The sequence below is a fragment of the Apaloderma vittatum genome, unplaced genomic scaffold (genome assembly GCF_000703405.1).
Source record: "Apaloderma vittatum isolate BGI_N311 unplaced genomic scaffold, ASM70340v1 scaffold6553, whole genome shotgun sequence".
NCBI classification, from domain to species: Eukaryota; Metazoa; Chordata; class Aves; order Trogoniformes; family Trogonidae; genus Apaloderma; species Apaloderma vittatum.
In genome coordinates, this window is record NW_009706329.1 from 53,866 (window position 1) to 74,112 (window position 20,247).

Consider the following 20,247-nt stretch of genomic DNA (forward strand, 5'->3'; position numbering starts at 1 on the left):
GTTTAAAGTTTTAACACAGAAAGTACACAAATCTAACTACTCTCTACCATAACTTCTTTGCAGCTGACAACTCCTGGAGAAGGTGGGGGAGGAGGGGCAGAGGGAGAGCGTAGCAGCTCGGAAAAATTGATACATCATCTCAATGTTAGCTAAGATGAAATACCAAGAAAAAAGAAAATAAAATCAACTGTATATCTGAAATGTTTTGTTTTCTAGGATTTTTGAGGATTGTTTTGAAACGTTTTTGTTTAAGCGACAGGTTTGATTTTTTCTTTTGTTTTTTTTTCATTCTGCTGCAGAGAGAGGAACAACCTCACGTGCCTAAATCTCAGCATAAGCTGTTTCAGTCCTCAAGATGTGGTGAGAAGCCAGCATCAAACTTAAGATGGTCTACAACAGACTGAATGAGAAGTCACATGCCAGAAGAGATGCTGCAATGCTGAGGTATGCTCTAGGAAATTGTTTTCTGCTGGGGTCTTGCTGGATGTAGCTACACAGTTAAATAAAGGCACGCTACAGGGCAGTCTAGCCCTCAGTCCAACACTACAGCTCCAAGTCAGCTCTCCACAAATCCCCAGGCCACATTCACAGCATGTAGCATGGCCCTACATCATCTCTGGGTCCCAAGAGATGTCTTTAAGTCCTACCTGTTATTTTGGGTGGAGGAGCAGTTTGCAGGGCAAGACATCAGTCTGAAACAGAAGCAGGGAATGAGCTAGAAACAGCAGAGGAGATGTCTGGGACCACTGCTCTATTGAGTTCCCTGGTCTCTTCTTAACTAATAGGGCAGATATCCAACCACCCAATGCATGCAGAGCGTTATGTGCCCCCCAGCACCACCACACCTCTTCTTCCCTTGCACCCTCCAAGCCAGGTGCCTCAGATGCAGGGAACAGCAGCAGCGCTGAGCACACACACCATAGCAGGACAGCACCAAGGCAAGGACCGGGCAGGGTGGTTCCAACACGAGACTTGCCTGACTAAGTGGCCTCAATACAAACCACCACAACGACTAACTCATCAGAGACCTTCCCTGCCTTGAAAACCTCCATCCCCATGAAGTGTCCTGCCTCTTCGTACACGATGCCCAACAAGGTGCCTTGTCAAAGGGATCTGCTGAGATCCCCTGAGCCTGACGCCACGTGTGCTTCCCAGTTGGAGGTCGCCAGGATGTGAGTTGCCAGGGCTGGGGGCTTGTACCCCCTGAGCATAGGCTGGTCCCACCAGCTTGGATTAACCATGTATTTAAAATAAAGTGCCATATTTAGTGTCCTGAGGATCTAGGCTTGCTATGGACTTTGGATAATTAATTTCAATGTGGAAACCAAACGTAATGAAGCCTACACGTCTTATCAAATGTTCAGAATAACAACACGTGAAACTGTAGGGGACTTGACTGATTCTAAGGCAGTGTATGTGTTCCTCTTCTCAATCTTACTCTTTGCCATCTTTCCTGCTATTTGAATGTACATCCTAAATGAATTGTCCATTGCCCACATGGTTTTCAAAAATAATTTATTTTTAGCTAACGTGTTCCAGATAGATGGAACACAAAATATCTTAAAAAATAAAAACTAAATTAAAAAATCCTTCCCTAAGCAAACAAGTTCCCCCCAATCTTTACAAAAGATGGCCAACTTTATTCCTTCTAGCTCCCCTGCTAAATTTCCACAAGGCCATTAGTCATAAAAACCGCAAACTGCATAAACTGTAGAAAAGACAAAAGAGCTGCCTGTAGAGCTACCTATAACTTTTATTTTTATTTTTTTTTTAAAAAGTTCCTGACGGAATTTCCCCCAACTTGATTACCTTTCCTCTGTTATTTGTGAGGACTCTTTCTCAGCCTTAGTACACATTTTCTCCTGGCTGGCAATGTACGGGCTGAGGCAAGCATAAACCCGCCTACCATTATTTCAAACCATCATGTCTTCTTTTTGCACTGATGTGTAGCTAAATCAATATACTTAAAACACCCCATATTCCTTTTCCTTTTTACTTTTCCCAACAATTAGTGCTTCTGTTGTATTTCAGGTGACAAACAAAAGTTATTCGAACAAGAGTTTACTGACTTGGATAAGGGCTTGAGAAATAACAAACAAGAAAAAAAGAAATGACTGTTTGCATCACTGAAATGGCTGCCCATACAGCAATACACCACTGAAGCACATGTAACAATTTATTATTAAAAGCAGCCCTCCTGCTTTTAAAACTGAGCATTTACTCACTCAAAGACTGAGAAATACTGACCTAGCATCCACCTATACTTTCTGGGGATATTCTGTACTGGGTTGGCAGTTGCTGCACCAGCACAAAACTCCAAGGCCAAGGGTTCAGACCCACCTAACACAGATTTTTACATGTCTGCTACTTTAGGGGCTTTAAGTAAAGTAAGCCATGCACTTGCAGTCCTTGCTGTACACTGAGATAGTACGTCTTCAATAGGAGGATGGATCACTAGAATAGCTGTATCAGTGTAATTACATTGGTACAACTATTCCCTATACAGACAGGACCCTATACAGAAATCCCTAAGACAGGCAATGTTTACCACTGGCCTATTTACAATACAGCTCTTATCTCAGTTAAAAAAAAGAGAGTATAGGATGTTCCTTGTTACCTGTAAGTGGACAGTGATGATTATAGCTCAGTCTATGTTATTATTGCCTGATTTTCCCAGTTTGGATTTTCACATATTGACTCCTTACTCAAGGTCTTTTAACATAGACTTGAAATGTGAATATGTTTTATTTTTTCCCCAGTAAATATACAATACACACTTCAACAGTACTATTAACCAACTTTTTATGCCAATTAAACTTTGCTGCACTAACAATACCAATGAAACACATTAAGAGGTCAAACTTTTCGTGAACAAACTGTAGCCAATAAACAGTTTTTTAAAAAACAAATTAAAAAACAACTCTAAGTGCTGCCACAACATCCCTTTTCTTTAAACACATTATTCACAATAAATGTTTTCAATTTTTTAAAAAAAAGATTACTTTTTTAAAATAGTAAATTAAATGGCATTTTAAAAAATATGTACTGTGGTTCATTGGAAGTACACTGTATAGAAAAGAGAGAGAGAAAAAAAAAGAAGAGACATCACCTGTAAGATAATGGAGACACTTTGCGATACACAACACCTTATGTAATATTGTAAGCAAATTATTAATGAACAAAAATGTACAGAAGCAGATGGACACGTTAGTGAATAACATGGTACTGCACAGCTTTAATACTGACACACATTTACTTTCCAGTGGAAGAGATAAAACACATATTTGAAAATAATTGGGATGGCTTTATCAATATCTAATGATACTGAGTTTTGAATAGAATATAGTGAGTAAGGTGTTCCACCAAAGCTCAGCACAAGCTTTCAAATTAAAAGGAAAAAAAAAATAATCTACCAGTGACTGGGTTAAACATTTTCCAGAGAATTAAATTTGAATTGTACCCTGAATAGCCTTCTCTTCACAGGAAATTATCAAACTAAAAAACATACATGTGTAAAAACGATGGCTTCTTCTTGAAAATTTTTGCACATTGATAAGTCATGGTTTTAACTCTAATGGTTTAACAAGCAGGAAAATTACATATATTCATTGTTCACATATATAAATAAATGCACATTTTTTTCCCAACTTTTTTTGGTTTGTAACCTGCTAAATAACAGTCTTGACCTTAAGGAAGTTAACTAGCATCTTTTTAATATTCAGTAGTGCTGAGTTATATTTGAGGGCTGTAGTGTTTTATCTTATCATGGAACAAGTTGATGAAATGAAAAGCAACACATATTTAGCATTGTAATTTACTTTTCTAAAATTCTGCCATTACTAAAAGTGTTCTTAATACTGGTGAGCTCCAAGGCAATATAGAAAACAACATAGACTGGTTATACAAAAAGAGTATTCAAATGGAAACTTGTGTTCATGGTCAGATAACTAACAGAAATAAGCTGCAGGATGCAATATTTAAATCAAGCATCAAATGAGGGGGCTATCCACATACAATATTTTAAGAAAAGTCTGACAATTTACTCATTGAGATTTGAAAGGTACAGAAGATTTGGACAAAGTAATGAAAATTAATGAAGAGACAGGATGCTGTCATTAATGTCCACTTACAGAGTCTGGTTTATTCAAAAAATGTATAAACATGCGTCACTTCCTCATCATAGTAGGGTTTGAAGCCACTCACTAAAACACAGGTCAAAGATTTTCTTTGCTTATATCCAACTTTTTGGATGTATTGTATTGCCAGAAATGTCCTTAATGCAAGCGGAAAATAGTTGACCGTTGCTTTCCTTCCAAACACTAAACATTTTACTACAAATTTAGTGGATCCAGCTTCAGCTCTCGCAGTAACAGAACACAAAGGTTTGTTTAGACTGCATAAAAACAATTAATGTCATGAATTTCAGTGGTGCAGCTCTATCTTCTATTGTACTGTACATATATTAGAAAGATGAAATAGGATACTCTGACATTTCAATTTTTTGGAAGCAGCCTGAATATGTCTGAGTAATAAATTGCATCCTTAACTGCTTACCAGGTATTCCTTGAGTTTATATTGCTTGTTTCTACTAGGAAATCTCTGTCTTATATTTTGGGTTGGATAAATTAATGGTAATAATTCCTTTAAAACTGCAATATAAAAACTGCTTTAGTGAAACACCTTAAGCTCTTTTGTTTGTAGCAAGGTTTGGTTTTCTTCCCCTTTATTTAATGGCATGGGATGGCTAAAAATAGATACTAAGGGCATCATTCTAGTGAAATGGTCTAGGCCATTTCATGCTACCTTTAATTTTCATATTCACTCTTTAATCTCACACTTCCAACTTTTGACCCCTTCTTAAATAGGAGGAGCAACTATGTTGCTTGCTCTTAAAAGATTTAAATCTCTCTCTAATGTCTTCGCTGACATCAGTTTTGCCTGTCACTTTCTCATTTCTACACTCCAACGGAAAACCACCTAACATACTTCTTTAAATCCAGCGTTATCCAAAGTAGCTTACAGTACGTAAACCTTCTTCACACATTCAGTCTCTTTTTTCTTCATGTCATGAGGAGTAGAGTTTTGTGCTTATCACCAAATAAAATTGCAGTGCAAACTTTAAACATAAAAGTTACACAATTAAAAGTTAATATATGGCACCACAGCCTATTAATTCACATATAGTACAACAGACCAATAAAAACAGACATGAATATGAACATAGCTAAAAAGAAGGTGAGCTTGCATAGCAATGCAAAAAAAGAAATTATATACACAAGGAAATCCTTTTCATCCTGGAGAGTGATTTTTTTTTTCTTTTTTATATACTCCTGACAAGGAAGAGTTTAAGGTGGATGGTGTATTAAAGAGAAGAACACAAGTAAAGTATCTGTGGGATATGTGTGGCTGTGTGTCTTTACATTGCATTTACAGTTCTTTTAATAGTACATAAATAAAGAAAATGTTCATTGCACTGTTTAGTGTCATCACTTCCATGAGTTCAGACCTGATGGTCCATCAGAGCAGCTTGCAATGTGTCTTCTCAACTACTCTATAGAGAGAAACAAAGAGAGAGAGAAAGAGGTTGTAATAAGGAGAAAAAATCCATGAAACAAAGCCTATGGTAATACTACTGCAGCACAGAGTGAATATTCAATAAGAGAATATTCAATATTCAAGAAGAGAGTTAATTGCTTCTAAGACGAAAAGCGATGGATGCTAAAATTCAGCACTTACTATCACTGTACCTGAGACAGCCCACTTCAGGGTTTGCAGATCGCTATTAGCCCTCTTATAAGCTACTGGGAAGTAACTGCCAGGAGGTACTGAGGTGACTGCAGCAAATAGGAGGCAAACATGCCAACAGCTACTTTGCTTTTACTAGTAAACACACCAGTACATCTGAGCTAGCCGCGATGCTGGTGTACTACTTCAAGCAATAGAGTCAAGCCTTTTTGGCATCTGGTGCCATCATGACGTATATAACACTGACATGGTTTCATACCAGGTTTAAGAGATATTGAGTGATAATACAAAAATGTTCCCGTGGCCTGGGAAGTTGAGGGAAGAGTTAGGATATACAACTCAAAAAACAAGCTACAGAGTCAATAAAAAGAGGACATCCAGCAACAGAAACTTAAGGAGAAGACATCACGTGCTTGTCACCATGCCCAGCAAATTCAGCACCTCTTCATTCACTCATCTGAGAAAAACTGTCTTTTCAGAGAAAAGCACATTATACTTTGCCAAGATGATTCTAAATTACTAGAATTTCTTTCCAATTTTTCCAATGTTTCACTAGTATTACACACTAGAAGATGTACTATGTAGATAACATTGATGTGGCTTACACAGATTTGAACTGGTCCAAACCAAAGGACAGAACTTAATTTGTGTTTCATCAGAGGCAAAACACCTCAGAAGCCAAAAAGATCTGGGTAAAATTTAATCTGATTATCACATTCAATTTCATCATCTCTTCACAACAGATTTGTAGCTTTTCTCTTTTTGTCCATTTGAGAGGTTAAACTGTAGCTAGAGATAAACTTACATAATTCACCAGTAAACTGTCCTTGACTGTTTGATCCCACATAGCCCACATCGAGAAGGTCACTGGCATTGCGTTGGTGACCTACTCGCAAGACTTCACCTTTTCTAGGTCCGGTCGATCCCTTAGAAGAAGCTGTTCCTGAAGAGCTGTGGCCGCCAGGGGATGGGAAGCTGGGTTTACTGTATGGTACGAGTGCCTCTTCTAGAAAATGAAAAAAAAAACCAAAAACCTGACAACAAAATAAATACCAGATAATTTCCAATAAGTAGGAATAAACAAGCTATTCTTGTGCGGAGATCATATTCACTCCTGTCCTCAGATATCTAAAGCATGGCAATTTTTACCTAAGAAAAGACACAATTTAGTGTTGTATCCCACAAACAAAGAAAATAGTATGAATTTAATCTTGCTTTCATGTAAACTCATAAGTTGGTTTGTATTAATTATAAAAAGTCTAGATTCATTATGAAGCAATAGATATGAATCATAGATCCTTTAATAAAAATATAGGCACATAAAATTTCCAAGACAATGCAGCTATGATTACGTTTTTGCCTCCAGCCTACATGAATGTGCTTTTTCCTTTTTTTATCTTAAATTATGGTAACATTACCTCAATCAATTTAGATAAAGAACTACAGTATCAGCTAATTTAATTAGCTTCTAGCAGCTCAGTAATTTCTAACGATGCAAAGTACACTGAAGATTTTTCTAACTGGTTGTGAATTACACTGGAAAATATTATATTATATTATACATAGTATTAGTAGTTGTAATATTTGGGGTGAGTAAATCTTCCTGCAGCTTGTTTCATGTTCAGTTATGAGCAAAAGGCTTGTTTTTTTCTCACTTGGCTTCTTCCTCTGTGAAGACTTTTTTAATAACGAACTGCTTGCAAGGGCAGGATTAATACCAATAAAGCTCAGAACTGTATGTCTTCATATAGCAAGAAGTAAAACAAGACATCACATCTGATTAGAGTTTCCAGGAGATATTGTTGTAATAATCCTGACCTAAGAAGCAAAACAGCAGCAGTGATTTAACACTGAAATAGAAGCACTATTTTATTTCTTTGCTGTGTATTACCCACTTTTGCCGTCTCAGAAGCTGAGGAAAGAGAATTTGCTAAATATAGCTTGATTGAAGAAAGAATATGAGTATATAGGCTTCACCTCAAATGCAGGAATTGCCCCTTCTGAAATCAGTGGGATATCTCCTGCTTGAACCTTACATTTTTTTAAAGTGAATCTGGGCTGCAAGGGGTTTCTTTATTTTGCTTTTCCCATTCTCTTCACTCTTAAACAACCTGATGAGGAGAAACAGACTTTCTTTGACAGAGGGCAGGAACACAGAAGGAATAGTAGGTGGCAATGATCATAAAGAAAGAGGAGATAAAATGCTTTTATTCACAGTCCTGAAGCCTTTGCAAGGGCTGCAGCAGAGGCACAATTAACTTAAGGAAATGCTAAATGAGAACAAATTTGTGGAAAAAAACCACTCAGGATTTCATTCTTTGTGCTTACTGCCACAAGTGGGTAGGACAGGGGAATTCCCCGTGTGATCTGCTATTGAACGGAATTCGTTTGTAAGGTAAATCTGTTGCAGAAGAGGAGGCAGCTGACTCCCTTCTCTGCCAAAGTATCTCCCCCTGGCTCTGCCCGAGGGACTAGAATATTTGCGCTGCAGGACGTAAAGGCATTATCAGTGTTTTGTGCTATGACTCGGTGCTATCCTTGCTGAAATAAAAAGAAATGCTTAGAAGACATAGTAAAATGGCATTTAACAGCCATAGCCTCCTAAATTATGCTACTCGTTCTTTATATATCAAGCCCTAACAATAGAATCAGATCAAAACCTCGTTTCCAAAGGCTGGCTAAAATATGGAACAGCTTGCATTAAGGCAGCAATAAAGCAAGCAGCATAAATCAGTTTAGCAGAAGGCTGGATATATTTTTAAAGGATGGAAAGAAAAGTCACTAGCATTTAAAAGAGTTTGGAGATGACATATATGGTCAATTGATTTATTTTTCTAGTTTGTGGATGCAGGATAAGGCCTCCTTCAGATTCAATGAAATATTGAGAAAAAACCAATCATGAATAAATACAAAGTGCATTATCATTATAGAGCATATGGTGTGTTAAATTATCTGTTGCGCCCTCAGAAATAAATACAATCCATAAAATAAGCAATTGTGACATAAAATAAAGGCAGAGTTTTTCACAACATTCTAGCACACGAAAGGTAGTTGTCTCAAGTCCTTAGAGTAGGCTCACATTTATTAAACACTCAGAACAGTGCTCCGCGCCCCAGGACTGCAAAGAATACGAGGAGGCTTTGCCAATGCCTTTCTCTTTGAAACACTGAGCCTTTAATTTGAAGATACAATTCTAGCGCCTATGAAATCAGGATATATATGAGTAACAATGTTTTTATACTCCATAAGATAATCGAAAGGCTTTTAATACTATCAAAACTGCTGTAACTCAATCTAGCACTACTTTCTTTAGAGGGGTAGCTAAGAATGTCATATCTGATATGCTCTGAGGTTCCAAAACAAAGCCAGTGGCAGGAACTCAGTGATCTTATTTGTACTGAAAGCAACCAGTGGAAACACAGTTCCCAGAATTAGGTATTTTCATTCTACTCAACTTCAAAACAAGGGACTTGCTTTCAAAATTTCACTCACAGCTTGGTAATGTCTGAATGACGCCTCCTAAGCTGCAAAATAGCTATTTTCTGGAAGCTGATAGCTAATAGTAACTCCTTCTGGAAATACATTGAAAACTGGGACAGGATGGATTTCCAGAGATCCTTGTCATTAACAAAGGAAAAGGGAAGAAGCACAATTAATATCAGTAACCCCTTCAAAATTTAGTAATATAAACAAGCATCACACACAAGAGTAGTCTTTTTTAAATCTACCAGAGAAAAAAATACAGAGCAAGAAAGCTGTAGTGCAAGAAGCTGGGAAGAGAAGACAGACAGATATGAAGCTCTGGCCCACCTTGTCCACAAACATTATGAACCCCTCCCACCAGGGTAAAACTGTAGTATCTCCTAGAGGAACCTTTCGTCATGCATAAAAATACGCAGTTGCTCTGGTCATCCTGAATTTGCCAAGAATAAGCTACCTGTAATCACTCTAGCCCCAAATTCAATGCTTGTGTACATCACTAGGAGTGTCAAGATCAAGCTCTTATTATTTAGGGACAGACCGATGCAAGTCCTGCAAGATGGGAATTTTACTGCTGTATACCCTCTGTACTGCAGAATAACTGACCACTTCCACGCTTAGGAAGCAGAGTAATAGGAGGGGAGTTCTTGCTTACCAGGTCAGAGAAGCATGGGAGGTAATAATAATAAACAAAGAAATGAGATGTATAAGCTATATTCAAGCTATTTTCTATGTGTTTGCACATCTTGTGCATTGTAATTAAAACTGCCATTTCACCAAGTAGCATGAATTTCACACACTATTTTTAAACTGCAACTTCACATCATCATTTCACAACATGAACAACCACTCGCTTATTGATGCAGCCAAAAGATTAGGGGGTTTTAATAGTAGTTATTGTCGTGTTTTAAAATATGGACTGTATTTCAAATATTTACATCTTAAATAGGGGTAGCAATATTTCCTAGGAGAACATTTTGATCCTGCCCCCATGACAGGTTTGCCTGCACACTACTGGTTTTTTTTTTAGAATGTCATTGATACTAATGTGCTAGATTAACAAGGCGCATCAGTAGTAGAATAAAATCAAGAAAAGATGGATAATGTGAATACCTCCATGGTTACTGTGGCAGTTACATACATACTTGAACAAACAGTGTAGCCTTACAGAAAGCTCCACGTACAGTGTAAATTATATTTTCTTAATCTTCTTAATTGTCCTCCTGCTTCATTCTAATCCTCAAGTTAAAGAAAATATCCTGGTAAGGCGACCCAAAACAGCAGCTTTTACTCAAGGCTAGGCTGAGAGGAGGAATCTATGAATACCATAGAACTACAACTCCATCTCAGCATCACATCCTGCATACATTTTTACAAGCTTGAAATCCATTTAGGAGATGTCAGCACTCGGCAGTGAGCAGGTCCTGTATAAAGGTGAAAACCTGTGCTGTCATCTTGCTGGGCCTAAGAGATGAATGCTACGTTGTCATATCTTTGAATAAGGAGAAGACAGTGTTTTAAATACAGATGGAAGGAATGTCAGTATCTCAGAAGGATCAGGATCAGCCTTCTTGCAGACACGCAAAAACAACCTGCTGCCAATTTAGAAGCAGGCTGAAAGAATTAGAAAATATGTGTCTTTATGTATTAATAAATACACCTAACAGAAAATACTCTAAAAATCTGTTTCTCCCTCTCTGCCTGCCTGAAACTGTTCCTCTTTTATCCGCTGCTATGCTTGACAGCATTATTAATTGCCAAAACACGGTGAAAACACACCGAGTCAGGTGCTAATGAGATTTCATTGTTGCAGGTGGGAAAATACTCGGATGGCAAGCATCTCTCACTTCACTGTGCCTTTTCTCATTTTCCAGCCTGGGCTGGTGCAGAGGGGTGTGAGGTGCTCCCTAAACTCCTGCCAGACCCAGAAACCCTGAGCTGAGAAGCATCAAGAAGCCGTCTAGCATTGCCTTGGCCGGTGCAGCGCGCACACACCTGATCCGAAGGCTTGTTTGTGTTGGGCTTTCCTGAAATCCTCTTGGCGGTCTGTAGAGCTTATCCACTCCTGGGTTTGCCGCTGCCACTCTAGTGATGTCCTAGCTTGACGGTCCAAGGAGCTCTTTGTCTCATCTATGTTCGGTGCATGCTGCCTCTCAAGAGAGCTTCCTTTCCTCTCTGCCGAGCCTCCGCGCTGGCCGGGGACTATTTGCTGCCTTAAACCCTGACCAGGGGGTGGGTCGGGTGGTGGTGGAAGATCTAAAAAATGTGAATAAGATTTAGATGAACTAATTTTTTTCATTGAAATAGAAGGTCGGTTTGACGCTGAAAAGAAAAGTCCCTTGCCAATGGCATGAGTCACTTCATGTGCTAGTTTTAAAAGGAGGCAATTTCATGTTAATCAGAAATGTGCTTTTAGCTTCTGCTAGTTTCTTATTCAGGTTATTGTGTTGCTAGCCCTTTCTAACTTCCATAAAAATCAATAGACTCTGGGCCCTTACTTACATTTTTGTGGAGTATACTCCAGGTGGCTCTTTCAGTAACAGCAAGCAATGAGGAAATGCTACGAAAAAATTATCTGTCCCAGTTGACAGTTTCCCCCCATCATATTTGGGCTTGCTTTCTCACCCCTATTTTTGTGCTTTGCTTTCAACTTGAGGTTTAAGATCAAAATCTAAATATGCAACTTTATCCAAATGAATAAAATTATAGAAAAATTTTGGGAAAAATTATTCACAAAGGCTACTGTCACTGAAAAGCATCAACACACCTGTGGAAAATGCATGTTCAAATCGATCCACCAAACAAGTGAGCATTTTACTGAAGTACTATTTGAAAGTTCAGCCAAGAGGTAGACTCGTCGGAGACAAGAAGATGGACACTCTTAATCTTAGCAGCCTTGCAAATATAACCAATCAAAACATAATTTCAGCTGAACACTGAAAGACGCTTGCCAGGTCTCTAGCAATTCCTGTCCTTTTCAAGTTTATCACTTGGACTTTTAAGATTCTTGTAGGATTAATATCATGTTTCTAATCACATTTGTGAAGGTAAAAGTATACTTGATTAGTCCTTGACCCAAAGTAATTATAGAATCTGGATATTATCATTCTAAGTATAAGATATTATCCTTCTAAGTATAAGATTTTCATGTCAACTATATGATAGACTAATAACAGTCCAGAAAAGCCTCAGATTATTTAAAAAAAATTAAAAAAAAAATCAGAAAAGGGAAGCACCTTAAGGACTTCTAATATTATAACAAAAACTCTTCATATTGGGTACCTGTTTTTTAACTGGAACACTTTTTGATAATTCTGAGTTTGAGCAATGCATAGCCTAAATAAATCTGTGCAGTCCCATCAACTACACTAAATCTATGTTAGTCTACCCTAGATATGGATCTGTCCTGCTTTCTAGTCTTTTGTATTTTACAGTGTTGAGAAGGGTTATCAAGGAATTGAACTTGACTCAGTAACAGGTACGGAAAAGTAAACCTCTGCTTTGTTTGCAGGAAAGTCTGATGTTCAGAACTCTAGTGAAACTGAAATTCATTTTTTAAATTGGTAAGGAGGCCTTTAGAGGGTATTTATATCAAAGCCTGTAATCTGGCTTTATATAATGCTACATAGACTTTTTTTCATGTCCTTGATGTTAGAGGTGATACTTATACGTGAGGCAGAAATACTTTCAAAGTTGCTGAGCTATCATTTCAATCAACATTGTCTCTTACAGACAAATGAAGACATGTGAATTATTTGTGTCTACCAGGGAAAACTCCTGTTTCTTTGTTCACAGCTACAGTGCTATACCCCAGATTAAGATATCTATCTTCTGGATAGAACAGCCTTATAATAATCTGTCAGTGAGCTTAGTGTATGCTTTATGTTCAGCACTAATTTATTTGAGAATTTTTTAGTTATGATTATATATGTGACCTTTCATGACAATGACTATACTTGAGTTACTGTAGGTGGAGGGTATGGGAGCTTGCCAATGTTAAAATTGCTTTATAGTGTTGGCTTCCAAAATGGCATTTCTTATAATTGATTTTATTGCAATCATAACCAGTTAATGTACAGAACCACAGCACTGGCATCTCCTTACGCAATCTGAAATAAAGATTATTGAAGTTGTGATTTACAAGCACTTTGTGGAGATGTATTGAATCCAATAAACACAATCATAACATGACATCCGACAGTGCATTATCCAAGATAAAATATTTACCGTTCAACATAAACAATCTTTTTAAGTAATATCATAGCAAAAAAGAAGTTAACATTACTTGCGTATTGAACTTTTTAACATACAGTACGTTGCTTTAGAAATTGCCATCTAATAGTTGTTACTAATTAAATACTGAGAAGGAAAGAAGGTTTGTATTTAAACTACTACATGTTCTACAGCTAGCTGCAACTCCTGCAGTTTCTGTAGACTTATCCTGCTGGTCTGCTGTTAGCCTGATTCTTACTTTTGTCCATTCACAAAATGAGCATAATGATTGCCTGATGCATAGCAGTGAAAAGAAAAAAAAAACACGTTCATAAAGTTCTTTGCGTGTTTTAGACCTGTGGATAAATTGAAATGAAAAATTAAAATTTATCTTCTAATGAAGCTTCACACAATTCTAGGAGAATTATGGGTACTATGGAATTAACGTAAAATGGCTCCAGCCTGAGCACAGACTTACTGAACTATGTTAGACATGTCTGAGAAGACCTGTAAGAATGATTACTAATTCTAGCCAACCATCACCTGACTAAGCTGTTTTTTCACCTTACTTGGGTCACAGTAACATCTACCTTTTTAATAAAAGAAGCTGGAAAACAGCTTCATTTGGCAATGTGGCTTTTTATTTGCCCTACAACTTAAATCGTGTAGCACAAATCTTCTGCCTTAAGTAAATTACTAAATATGCTCTGTTATACTGCCTAGGTAATATAAAGACCACTTGTATCTCTTCTCTCTCCTCTCCTCTCCTCTCCTCTCCTCTCCTCTCCTTTCCCAGCCAAACATGTCCACAGGCACACATCTCCACACACAAAGTATGCACATACATGATGGTCAGTGGTTGGCATTTCAATTGCTAGTAAAGGGGTAACAGAAATCAGACAAGTTAGTAGTCTCAGTCCCTAACAGGCAGACTTATTACAACATAGAGGCAAGCCAACTCATTCCACCATGCCAATAACTTCAGAGAAGTTTTGAATTTAGAAATCTGGGGACTTCAGCAGGTTTTTCAGTGAGGGTACCCAGAGTCCTATCACTGTTTATCACTATATTTCCACCTAAATGACGTTTATCTTTCGGGTGCTGGGTAAAACACCTGAAAACACTGAGATAGTAACTTCCGAGGCCAGCAGGATGTCATCCAGACTACTACTTGCAGCCTCTAATGGCAAGACTATCAAATCTGCAAGGCAATTTATAAGAGCATTGGTGGGGAGGCGATGCTCTTATTGATTTAGCAATGGAGGGATTCTTATTGAGAATCTGTAGGACATCGGAATGCCTGATAAGAGGCAGATGGATGTTCAGCCTGGGTTTACTCCTGCCCTGTATTAGAAGACAGAGAATTGGCTGAATTATCCAGGCACCAGTGAAATTTTGGCACAGTTTCTCACTATTAACTGGAAAAAGCAGCAAGTTACAGAACCTACAAGTACAAGGAGATCCCTTTCTATCCATGTCAGTGATTTGTTTTCCTAGTGGTGATAATTACTGCGACATTTAATAAGCCTCTGAACCACTTTCTAGCATCAGAAGGTAAGCATCTTCTCTACAGTGATCTACCTTGGCAAAAAAATTGATTTTTAATACATGATAGCAAGCCAGTGACAAAGCTAATAGAAATCTTAAGTTCTAGTTTTCTTTAATCCCTAACTATATTTCCCTTCTGCTTCCTTTCTGTTCTTTTTTTTTAAACATCATGCTCAGCTAAGGAACAGCTTTTAACTTCAGTCATGCAGTTACCATGCCACATGACAGATTGCACTGTTTTGCAATTAGTGAATACATTGTTTCCAGGAAAACAAATTATTCCTTAAGCACTACAACTAAAAATCTCCTATTCTTTTTTTTTTTTTTTTTAGTGGACTGTGAGCTCAGAATGAAGGTCTTCATCGTAAGAGGGATTCATAAGGTATTATTCCTCTGTGGATTTGCTGTTGTCTCTGTGGTTTTTCAGAATGTAGAAGTTAAAAACCAAGTTGTACAGCAAGAAAAATATGAAGAATCAATCTAGAGTGAGTCTCTAGAGGATTCTGACCTGTGACCAAAGAAAATGAAGAAGCAGGCCTTTAGAGCATTTGTGTGAACTGCTGTTAAAAGTAAGCACGAAGTTGTACCCTCATATGCTTACATAACCTGGCATCTGTGTGCTATGCGTTAAATATTACAGTTTGTTAGGTCTTTTGCACTCTCCCACACAGTTACATTTAACAAGGAGGAAGTGCTCAGCATGTGTATGGCAAAAGGCAGAGAAAGGACATGGCTGGAGCTTACTTGGTCAATGGGAGTTTAAAGTGATAGATAATCAGTATGTGACAAGACTCAAACACAGGATGCTAGGACTCATCCAGCTTGGGAATTTGAAGACAACTGATAAACCAAGTATATCCTCATATGACAAATCCAGGAGGAAGCAGTTTTAAGGGAATGGGCTGGAGACATCTCAAAACCAGGAGAAAATGTATAGTGATGCTTCCCACTGAAATCACAACAGTCCAGGGCTGAATGGACTGGCCTGGATCAGGGCTCAGAATTGCTGGATCTATCCCAGGTTCTCCTGCTTGCTTTTCCTAACTGCAGTTTAAGCACAGTGGTATTGTCTCTCTTTGTTGAGTTCATTTCAATATTCTGCACAAAGCATCCAGTTACCAATTTTAATTTATGTATACCAGAAGTTCCCAAATTCAGTTTGTTTACCTACACACAGGTGGTAGCAGCAATCTTTAGCTTCCTTAATTGACAAATGTTCTTTTGCAAATTTAGCTGTGACTCAGATTTGCCGTTACACTTTAATGACTCCTGTACAGTTAGAGGTGGAGTGGAAAACCTGTACAGTTTATGTTTGTTTGCCTCTTCCTGTGGTAAGATAGGATGGGAAAGGATCCTCTTACTCCAAGACATTATTAATTCTTGCAACGCATAGTAAGCACTTTAACTGGGTTTATAACAGACAAATATTAAGCTAAGGGTGTCCAAAAGCTGTTATGGTCACTGTCTGTGTCTGAGAGGTGGATTGTTGAAGGAGAGAGTATATAATTGGTACTCTGACTCAAATACATGAAAGAAACTCCAGTAAACTGTTATTTTGTAAATAATAAATAAAAAGACAATAGGAGATTCCTCTTTTAAAATAAGTCTTACAATCTTATCTCTTTCACTACTTTAAAACAATGCCAGATTTTATGATGGCATTACTCCCCAAGAAGTCATGCTTCCAACCCTTTCATGACCTGAACTGGATGTCCATTATTTTTCTGTTACCCGTATTATTATTAGACATTTCTGCAGCAATAATAACTAAAAAGCCAAAGGATTATGGTCCGATCACAATGAATGCCCTACAAACTCACACGTACACAGAATTTTTGACCTCACAGTTCAGGATGACAAGATACACCATGCAGAAGGGGTAACTTAACATATGCACAGAATGAGTATTGCCAGCATCACAAGGGACACCCAAAATTTGCAGTTACTATTCTCACAGATACATCTATTTAATGGATCTGTGCAGGAGGGAGGCCTCTGGAACATAGCTAGAAGGGGAGGGAATTAATATTTAAACCAATCCAGATCCATATAAGTGGAGTCTAAGCTACTTTAAGCTGTTTCTTCAAATAATATGGTAGTGAGGATAAGCCATAGAACATGAGAAATAACAATAACCCCATTGATTAGACTTTAACTTCTGGAATCTGTTCTCCACTTTCATGGTCTGGCAAACAAGGAAACTGTCAGGGAATACTACAAAACTGTATCTGTACACCTGATAACACAACTGAGAGAAGAGGTCTGGTGGTTTTAGTGGTCACAGTCCACCTTCAAGCTGTTAATATATTTTATACATGTATCTAGCGTAATATACAGCACATTATAAATAAACCAAACTAAATAAACCTGCCCAAGGAAGATAATGAAGGGAGTTGGACTTGATGATCCTTATGGGTCTCTTTCAACTCGAGATATTCTGATTCTCGAGTAATTTGTACTAGAATAAGAAGGATGTTTATACTAAAATCTAATGCTTTTTTTAAAATTATTTTTACACCACCCCCACATACTGAGAGATTTGTCAAGGTGTACTTAAGATTAGGAAATAGACTCCCTGGCATCTCACCTACTCCCATGTTCCAGATAGTGTTTTGAGAGGCACTGAGGCAGGTGGGACAGTCTAGCTCTCAGAATTGCCACACTTTGAATGTTAAAAGCAAGGTCAGATTGAGGAAACTGAACACATCTCCATCTGCTTGGCAATATAGATATCCTTGGTGGCTCCTTGAATGCTGTTTCTCCCCTCTGGTAATTTCCACACCTACAGGAGCCAGGCTGGAGAGCAGAAGAAATGAGAGGCAGGTAGCCACCTTCCTATCCAGTCTTCCTCAGAGAGGAGGCAGCAATCACATCTTTTGCCCAATTCAAGAGGGAGCAGACAAAGATAATGGAAGTTTGAGCTGATATTAATCATCAGAAAAGCAGATCAGATGTGCCTGAAATTTCCAGATGGGAAGCAGTGGTCAGAGAGAAGTGGAGATGTTAAAGAGGGAAACAAAGTCACTGAGTCAGTGGATGTCAAGAATGAAGCAGCACAGACAAGACATGAGGCAGAAGCATGAGAGAAGTGTGGCACGTATTGCTGTGGCTGTTGGGCGGCTGCCAAAACCAGGACAAACCAAAGAGAGCGCTGAAGGACTGGCTCTATGCTTCTCCTTAAGAATTCATTGCATATTGCTACTGATGGTCGTGGCTACTTTCATTTAATGTAAAATTACCCACAGGACATTTTCTAATGTCAACTCATGTGCAACGCAGTCATTTTTGGGTAAGATTTACATTGTGGTCTGAGGAAACATAAGAGATGCCAACATGTTCAGAGCTGAAAAGAAGAAAGGCTCCTTGAAGACTCACTTAGACAAGCTCTGCATTGCTGGAGTTGCAATATTGCTCACGTGGCAACCTGGGGACCCCATTTCACCAAACAAATAATTCAACTTAATATATGTTCCTTAAAAGATTGCTCTATATTCTCCCATGTTGCACATCGGCTTGTTGCAGGTTATCATCAGGGACTTTACCACGACACTTACCGTCTGTTATTCCCTCCCTACGATGAGGCAAGGAGGGTTGGTCCAACCGTCCTCCCTTGTGTTTTTTAGTGGGCCTCAGCCTCTGGCTCTGATTGACAGCTGCACTGGTGTTGCTGTCAGTAGAAAAAGGACTGCTCGGCCGAGGTCTCTGAGAGGAATGATACGCTTTGCCTAAAAAAAAGGAGAAACGAGATGAAAAAATGTTGCTGCCTTGAAAGGGGCTGTTCTATTAATGTCTGTTTTGAAACATTAAATCTGGTCTAATTCTCAGAGGCAAGCAAGTGTCCCCTCGAGGTACCCACTAATGACAACTGCTTTAAGATACGTCACAGTAAGCAAAGTAAGAAACTTGGCATTCCTCTGTCTTTAACTTTTATAATTAAAATCATTCCATCTGTTGCGATAAAACTACTGTATGCCATCTAACTCCTACCTGCTCTGTGTGCTGAACAGATGTGTCATAACAACTCCTCAGCCTTGAGTAGGGAAGGAAAACAGTTCTGCAATCATACCAAATTTATCTCCTCCTGCCTTCCACCTCCACGTTTGTCAAGCCAGATTCTCATTTTAGGGGCTCCCATATGCACTGTATATCTGGATTAACTCCAGTGAGATAAACATAATTGATTTTGCAAGCTATGTAGCAGTGTAGGTTTGTACTTAAGGGCGCTTTTTTCTCAAGAGATAAAAATGGGGGTATATTTAAATGCTAAAATTTTCTGTCCATTTTCATTCTATTTATTTGGTTCAAAATAATGTTATTCCTCAGGTTTTTTTTATATATGTATAGACTAATCAAGATAAGTGATTTCTCTTCAGAAGAAGTCTTTGATGCTGTTCTGTGGAGCAGATCATTAAAAGCATCATGCAGAAACCATAGGAACAGGGGTTCATTTACTACATTCACTACCTTTTATTTTGTTATTTTTATTCAGTTAAATTAACTAGACTTGTTTAATAACAACTGATGAAAACTAAAGATCACCATCTTTGTGGGGTTTTTTTATCCGCATGTCATTCTTCCCAGTTACCTTGGGGATGTTAACATTTTAATTCATTTAGAACTGGTGCTTGAAATTCTTACATTCTTTAATCCTTTCTGCAGTGCAAAATGTGCAAAGTCAGAATTTCTGCTCTTTCCATGCTACTGTAGACCCAAGTGGTGTAAGAGTTGAGAGAAAGTGGTAAAATTGCTGTTTGTTATACTTATGGTCAACTGATCCCATGTTAGTGAGGAGCTTTTTAACCCTCTGGTTAACTTAGACCAGGGTCTACCCTGGTGTGAGTTACATTTTCCAGTAAAGCCTTTCAACAGATGCGCTTACTTCAGCTGATTTAGATAAGCCTAATCAGGAGTAATATGCTACCCTTGACACTATTTGAAATATTCTCAGTGCTAAGAGGGCAAAGCAAAAGAAGTAGCCATAATCTCTCTAGCATGGTGTTTCACATTAATACAGACATGTTAGAATAACAGCTTGGTTTTGACTTCAGAGAGTTCCTGACTGTCTCAGGCTTGATCTTCTACCTTCTGACTGATGTGCACCCTGAGGAAGACACTGCTCTTTGGCAGGCTTGGTTCGCAGCTGCACGTCACTGCCAGCTGTTGGAGGTTGCCATGTTTGAACCCTGCATGTGGACATTCCTTACCTCTACCAATAAGTCCAGTTTAACTTAAATGATATGATAAGTATGCTTTTGCTAACCT

At 38.2% G+C, this 20,247-nt stretch overlaps 1 protein-coding gene across 1 annotated transcript in view; it reads right to left on the bottom strand.

Moving 5' to 3' along the window:
- Positions 1-6,550: 6,550 nt before the first annotated feature.
- The window catches only part of LOC104271146 (roundabout homolog 2-like), a gene marked incomplete at both ends in the record, with an annotated part of 36,020 nt that continues 22,323 nt past the window's right edge, over positions 6,551-20,247 (bottom strand). Inside the window, 2 exons of the mRNA XM_009865735.1 lie at positions 6,551-6,751; positions 18,540-18,710. Of these exons, the coding sequence (XP_009864037.1) occupies positions 6,551-6,751; positions 18,540-18,710 (372 nt within the window). The remainder of the gene's footprint in view (positions 6,752-18,539; positions 18,711-20,247) is intronic.